Source organism: Malania oleifera, chromosome 6, assembly GCF_029873635.1.
Source record: "Malania oleifera isolate guangnan ecotype guangnan chromosome 6, ASM2987363v1, whole genome shotgun sequence".
Taxonomy (NCBI): Eukaryota; Viridiplantae; Streptophyta; class Magnoliopsida; order Santalales; family Ximeniaceae; genus Malania; species Malania oleifera.
Genome location: NC_080422.1, coordinates 69,923,966 through 69,931,927, shown reverse-complemented (window position 1 = coordinate 69,931,927; position 7,962 = coordinate 69,923,966). Strand labels below are relative to the sequence as shown.

The 7,962-nt window shown below is 33.0% G+C and overlaps 1 protein-coding gene across 1 annotated transcript; it reads right to left on the bottom strand.

The window, feature by feature from the left end:
* Window positions 1-610: 610 nt before the first annotated feature.
* LOC131157213 (large ribosomal subunit protein bL35c) lies at window positions 611-7,718 on the bottom strand. Its single transcript, XM_058111196.1, has 3 exons — window positions 7,249-7,718; window positions 6,760-6,876; window positions 611-907 (listed from the first exon to the last, which is right to left on the bottom strand). Exons 1-3 carry the CDS (start codon window positions 7,510-7,512, stop codon window positions 830-832), a joined length of 459 nt encoding a protein of 152 aa, XP_057967179.1. The 5' UTR covers window positions 7,513-7,718; the 3' UTR covers window positions 611-829.
* Between the last annotated feature and the right edge of the window lie 244 nt (window positions 7,719-7,962).

Sequence of the window (7,962 nt, the reverse complement as noted above, 5' to 3'; positions counted from 1 at the left end):
TTTGATTTATTTAAAAGTGATGCCATGCAGCCCAAATCCCAAATTATTAGGCCTTGTTTCTCTTTTCTTTTAAAAATCTGATTCATTATGATTTGCCACCGGTCCCTTTTAAAAGGAAAAAGAAAAAAAGGCATAATGTAGTTATCATTCTTTGATTCCCAACTCTTCTACATTTTTTTCATACTTATAAAAGACTACTATTTAAATTACGAATTAAATTACAAACCAAACTCATTTCTTTTAATTAAATTCCTCTTTTATTCCATATACTTTCCTTCCTACCGCATAATGCAAACACCAGACCAACTAATATACAGTAATAAATATGGATGTTCACTGTTTGGTTACCATAAACCAACTTTGATTTAAAACAGCAATTTGATTTATTTCAACATGATATTTAATCTACCCAGGAACTGCCCACGATCTTCCACCCCATTACTTAGGTCAATTTGGGTCATTCTTGTTTGGCTCCAATGTGAGTTTTTTCATTTTTTTCTTTTTGTGATGTTGGCACTGCAAGTCTTTTTTGCCTTTTCATTTTATTTTATTTTCTTTGTTTTCTTCGTTTCTCTCTTACTTTTTTCCAGAAGTTAGGGGGAAAAATAAATTTAAAAGACGACGACCCCAAGCTCCAACATGATGTCTATCATGCAGAGAGAAGGGGAATTCACCATTAAAAGGGAGAAGCAGAAGGATAATACAAGACAGGAGATAACCCTCGACTTGACAGAGCGAATGAAACAGTTGACACCCCTTGTCTTTACATGAAATGAAGAAATCACTGATGAATAATCAAAATGGCATTTCTCCATCTTCTCTATTACCTCTACTTAGCCTGCCTATTTACCTTTAAATACGGCATGGCACCAGTGACATTGCCATAATCCCTCCGGCTAACTGGGTGCTGTACACTCAAACAGGCAAAAGGTAGCATAAGCAATAAGGTTTGAAAAAAAAAATGCACAGTATAACGGGCCTGAAGAAAAGGAAAGCAATCTTATTTGAAGATCAGTCTTTGATATAAATTGAAACACTCACTTCCCAATGGTATGTTTCGCATTCGTTTAGATAATGAAGATTTGATTCTATGTTATGTTTCAAGAAAAATCCCAAGTAGCTTCATACTGGTACTATCAGGAGATAAGGGTCAAAATTGGAGGTTGAATGACAATCATGTTCTGCAAATCATCATAAACCAGTCCATTGTATTTGTCATAAGCAATTCAAACAATTGCATACCCGCCTGTTTCCAGAATGAGGCACTTTAGGATTTGAACTAGTTTGTTTATATGATATGAAGTACCTGCTTTCAAAAGATCATGTTTACATTCTTCCATGATGGATCCATTCTATTAATCATAACAATGAACATATCCATGCTTGCTGATTCCAACTTCTAAGAGGAGCACTCTAGGATGCTTCAGGGAACCTGCTTGTTTGTGTTGTTTCCATTTCCATGTTTTCATTTGTGTTGTACTGGTTTGATTCTGTTTACAGAAAATCTAAATTATAGTTTTGATGCGTCAAAAACATTTTTTTCCCTTTTTTAAACCAATTGTGTTTTAAGTTTCACATGGTCAAATTTCAAAAGATTGGAAATGGAAATGGAAACAACCCAAACTGAAATGACTGGCCCCTTCATACCGTATACACAACATGATGGAGACATCCAGTTTCTCGCAACAAACCCTACCCTTCATTTTTTATAGAAAGTACAGTACCTTAAAATATTGACTAAAGGCATGTTTGGGATGACTTATAAAAGTACTTAATACAATTTTTTACTCAATTAAATTACTTTACTCTTATGAGTTATTAAGAAAAAGGTACTTTTTCCAGCCATAAATCACTTTTATAAGTCATCCCAATTACCGCTTAAACCTCTACTCAAATGCCTATTATGAAAAATGTAACACCCAGTGCACAAGGTTCCCACAACGTCGGAGGTCTAGGGAGGGCATGATACATGTAGTCTGACTCTTCCCTCCATGCTCAGAGAGACTGTTTCCATGATATATGAAATGCTACAACAATAGATCATTAAAGAAAATGGAATATCACGTGTTTTGGACAAAGAATCTAGAAAAACTATAAATTTAGAAAATCTTATAAAAACATACACACACACATCTAAATATTATCAACTAGTTCATTCAAAACTTAGGGCACATAGACAAGGCGATGTAATTTCTGTATTTCTCTTTTTTGTTTTTCTAATATTCCCTTCAAAACCCAACAGTTGAAATGAAATAGCAAACTCAACAATATATTTGTTTGAAATAATTAAACACCAAAAACAATAACTTAATTGTCAAAACTGTTTTAAGCTGAAAAGTAAAAATAGAGCTTCAGAAAGTGAAGCATGTTTAAATAGATCGTAATGCAGAGAGTTGTGCTGCATTTCATATGCCTACAAATTCCATCCTACCTTCTTTTATTTATTATTATCTTTTTTTTATTGAAAACCACCATATCTCTCAGAAAAAGATATAAAAGCATACATATGAAACAAAATTCATTAACAAGAACTACAACACATGCTTTTAGGAAAAATTGCAGACGGTAATTCGGTATGCATGGACTTCCAGCTTCCAATGCAAACAATTTGGGGTTGGAACCTCTTTGGAATCAACTGGCTAAGGTAATATGTATCCATCAATCATTTATTAGCATGTGACGATGTTCTCATTGTCCAGGCATAACATCAACAATTGTAAGCACAGCCATTCTGTTCCACTAGCACAATCTATTTAGAGTCATCACTCTATTAGCTAGTGACTTTAATTTTTCTAACTTGTCTCATGGATGTTATTTCTAGTTTTTACTGCCCCTCTTATCGTTTCAGACCTCACCACGAAAACAACCCTCATTGATATTACTTTTAATACAGGTCTTCTATGCACACTATTGAATCGTCTCAAGTAGCTATCCCTTACTAGGTGAAAACTATGAACTTTTTTCATCTCAATATGTAGATCTACAATAGTGTCCTTGTTAGATTTATCACTCACTCCCTTAGCTCTTCATCTTGGAGCCCTCATTTTTAATATTTTCATTTTTTCAATCATCCAATAGTTCCATTCATATACCGCAGGCTAGAACTGCGCCACAAATTTCCTCCTCCTTTAATCAATATACACTAGTCAAATATCTTACAAAGCAAATAGGCACACCAGCTAAGGGTCTTTTTGGTATCGTTTCTGTTTTCTATTTTTGTTTTTGTACAACGAAGAAACAAACTATGAAAATGCGTTTGTTTACGCTGCTAGTTTATGTTTCTGTTTTCAGTTTTTAGCAGTTGGCAAAAAAATGCCTTTGTTTACGTTGCTAGTTTTATGTTTCTGTTTTCAGTTTTTAGCAGTTAGCGAAAAAAAACTAAAAATTAGATTTTATGATTTCAGGTTGTTTCGACAATCTGTTGCCTGTAAATTTTGATATCTAGGATTAAATTTTTCTTTTTTGGGATCCAATCATTCACTTTATACATTTTTTTTAATTAAAACTAAAATAAAATGATTATATTAATTTAATATATAATTAAAATAAAAATATCCATAAAATTTCAAATAAAATAATAAAAGTCATTTACAAAACATTTTTACTATATTTAAATTATCATGTACAATAAGATAGGTATAAAGTGAATTTTGAAATGTAATAATTAAGTAAAATAATTAATAATCTTTATTTTTATTATAGTGTTTTTAATTTGCGTTATTTTGTACTTTTATTATTTAACCATATTTTTTAATTGCTGTTTGATTCAAGGGCAAAAATGAGCATGTGTTTAATCAAGTGCTTATTTTGTTTTAATTTTAAATTAATTAACCAAACAGGTTGCTAGTTTCCTATTTTTAGTTTCTGTCTCTTGTTTTTAGTTTTCATTTCTAATTTTCGTTTTTACAATTTTTTATAGCAATACCAAATGGCAAATTGAACTCAATATTAGCCTACCTAAGCACCTCCTTAGACTAGATCCCTTCATATTTCCTAGTTATCAATATTTGAACAAATGTTAGAATACACGCTATTCGTAAGTTCAAGGTTTTTTTTCAGTAAACTACTTATGTCGACCATGGTGGGTCAAGTTGTACAATCACACAATCACACCTACCCTATTCTGCACCACTGGCACTGCATCTTTTACAAAAACAAGCATCACAAAAATCTCATCTTCTAGTTAATTCAAACAAGAATACGATAGGAGTTTGGCTATATGAATCCTTTTCTACCATCCTACATTATTTAGGCAATACTCTCATAAAGTAATTCAACCACAGGAGTTCAAAGAAAAAAAAGGCACAAATCTAACCTTTGATACAAACAATCTATTCGAAACTCAATTTTGTCTCAACTAGCTATTGCTCTTTTCATGCATGCTTTGACTCATATCAAGAAGATGGTTTTAATTCATTTTCTTTTCATACACCCAACAATGGTTCCACACTAGTTATTTTAGCCACTTCATATTTTTTGACTTCCTGTAAACTATGAGCAATTGTTATGTTAGGAATGATGCAAGAAATAAAACAATCAAGGAATAGCATGTTAAAAGGTGGCATTTATTTTTAGTATTGCTGTTTCTTGTTTCTAGAGCAGTGTCTTAGGGTAGTCAACATTTTTAACCTTTAGGGGACTGAGTTGTAATTATCCTCTTCTAAAGTTATTTTTGTGGGTTATTTTTTTGAATTGTGGGCAGTTTTTCAAGGATCTTTTAGTGAGAAAAAGTCATCCAACCCATAACTTAAAAATTCCTTGCTTCTTGGGCACGTCGAGTCTTGGCAGGATTACTAGTTTAGAGTCCATAGAAGGGTTGTAATCATTTAAATCTTGAACTTTTGATTGATAAATAAATAAGAATTTTACAGCATAATGCTTTCTCTTAGCCTTGTAGACTTCATGGTTGTTAGAGAATATCTCCAAAATCTAGGCAGATTTCCTAGGTTCTATCCAATCAAACCTAGAATGAAAAATGTTCCAGTTCATAGAACAGGAACAGGATCATGGTATGGCAAGTGCTCTAAAATGTGGAACATTAGGGGTATACTTATATCGATATATTGGTGAAAAATATGTAATGGAATTAGTATATTTTGGGGAGGATGTTGAATTGTTTCGAAATCTAGAAGAGATTTTCTTTTGTGAATAGTAAATGATGAATTAGGATGGAACTATAATGTGATAATTCTCCACTTTAACTAATAAAAATTATGTTACGTGAAAATATTGAATTAAAACTTATAATCGTTAGATTTAAAATTCCAGGATGAAAATGCACCTCATTTTGGAATGTTAGTAACACACATGGCTCTCCTGGGTGTTAGCTTTTTCTGGTAACTATGGTTATATATATACTTCATTTTCCGTCCTTTTTCTTCTCTTAGGTACTGTTCACACACTGTTCACAGAAACTGAACTCCTCCTTTTCCTTCTCTCTGCAACCCCAATCACTATTGCATCTTCAACTCCCAATAAAAGCCCTAAAATCCTAGAATTCTTCCTTGCCTTTACAACCATAAGAACCTAATCCTAACTACCTTAAATCCAAGTCTTTTTACTGCACAGAATTTCCAGCTACCTGCTTTATCCGTTCCAGCAGTTTGGTAATGAAATCACAATTAATTCTAGCCTTAGCTCACCCTTTATCCTGTCCTATTTTCTACCATAATAAGAAACCCCAAAATCCCTTATTTTCCCTAACCCAAGCAACCCAAATTTCATAGGCAAATCTCTCCCTAATCTGTCCTGCGTCAAAGAATATCTCTTGAATGGCAGGTTAATAAAACAAAAACAAAAATAAAAATAAAATAAAAACAAAAACAAATAAAATAACAAATAAAATCAAACTAATATCTTACATCGGTGTGCCACCCATTGCTACCTAAAATTCAAACCCCAAAGAAAAATTTCAGGCAAACAAAGTTATAGCTTGAATCTTGAAGTCTTAAGAGAAGCATTCTAAGGGGGCGTTTGGTAAAATTAAGTGTTAAGTGCTGAAAACTGAATTTAAACCTGATTTTGTGAACTAGTTCTAAATTGAACTTAAACCGGTTATTGAATCTAAAATCTGAACTATTTTAACTGTTTAGTATCTAACATATGAATATATATTATTTTTCAACTTTAACCTTCTCAATTCTTAAGAGTATAAATATTTAATAAAATTAGTGACCAATTATGCAAGCTAAAGTTTTAAATTTAACATAAATAATAGTTTCTTTTCATATTTTTAATTAATAATTATAAATAAAAATAATATAATTTATTATTTTATAAAATAAAATTTATCAATTTAATTTTAATCACTTGGGTATTGACTTTTTTTATCATTTTCATTTTTTACAAGTGATGAAATTGTAAAAAAGACATCTAAGTCTTAATCGAACATGTGAATTTTAAGAAAATTCAGAGTTGTTACCAAACACTGATATCTAACCAAATCACTTCTTAAGTGAACCAGTCCACACATTCAGAGGTCATTCAGATCAAACAAATACCCCACCAAAAACAAGTATCATCCCCAGTTGGAATAGGCCCAACCTGAAATTAATCAAACGGGTTTAAAGAATTTAAGACAGGATTCAAAAAACCACTGATTAGGTTTCCTAATTTCCCGAACCAAAAATTGAACTAATTGGACTACACTTATTAACTTTCAATTGGTTTCTGAAGACTATGGTCCTCTAAACTGCCTAAATGCTCAAAATATGCATAAATAATCAACTAAATTTAAAAACTATGATTAAAAGAACCCACCATTTTAGAGAGTCGTAACTTCCTTCTCTTGCTCTTCTTATAAAGTAAATGCTGCTTTCCAGCACCTCTACGCACGATCTTCCCATTACCCGTTACCCTGAACCTCTTAGCGGAAGCCTGTCAAGAAGGGGAAGATTTTTATTTTTTATTTAAGAAAAAATGATGTTCGGTAGCTAAGAAAAAAAATTTGTGCATTTTTAGTTGTCTAGGGCTAAATATTTTTTTCAAAAAAAAACAAATGCAACCAAGCCAAAACGTAACTACTAGGTTTTTTGTGTAAATTTTTCATTTTTTTTTTCTTGGAATCCATAACTCAAGATATAAGAATCAAAATTTTTCTTCCTTCCAGTTCTTCCTTTTCGGCAATTTTTCAGCAACCAAACAGAGGGCAAACCAAATTGATACCAGTTGAACTCCAACGCAGCAAAATAGTGAGGAGAGAGAGAGAGAGAGAGAGAGAGAGAGAGAGAGAGAGAGAGAGAGAGAGACCTTATGGGTTTTCATTTTGTAGCCTTTTGTAGCGAAGACTGTGGGAGATGGAGGGCGTTCACGTGGAGGAGAAATCGTACAAAGCCTTTGGGTAAGGACAGAGCAGGGGCCAGAAATGTTATGAGACGAACTCAGCTTCAGCGAGTTCATCTTGCAAAAGGGTTTGAGCTGAGCAACCCTATGAGAGGCTCTAACGGAAGACGAAAGCGACGAAGATTGAGAAAAGCTCAAACCGGAGCACAGCGTCACAACGGCAGACGCCATTTGCAGCAAGAGTTCCTCTGTGTCTTCTGCCAATGCTTCGAAGCAGCAGCCGCTGGTGCGGGCGGATAAAAGCCGCAGCAATTGGCGTCCTCAATCTTTTGCTGTATTCCCTGCTGTGGCCTTTGTGTGGGTGCTTTCGAACTTCGGCGCATCCTACGAGTGTACCCGTGAAATTAGTGTCGAGTTGTACACGTTGAATTAAATTTCGAATTAATAAATTAGATTAGATTCAAATATCTAACCAAAATACTTTGAATTATTAGATACTTTTTCTTTTCAAATATCTAAATATAAGCACTCTTATCATTCTGAGGGTGGTTTGAAGCCATTTTCACTGCACTTATGTGATATAAATAAAACTTATTACTTGTAGGGATATCATAGTAATTTGAGAAGTTTTACACTAATTGTCGACTACCTAATAAATCCGTCAACCGGTCTCAAATCCAG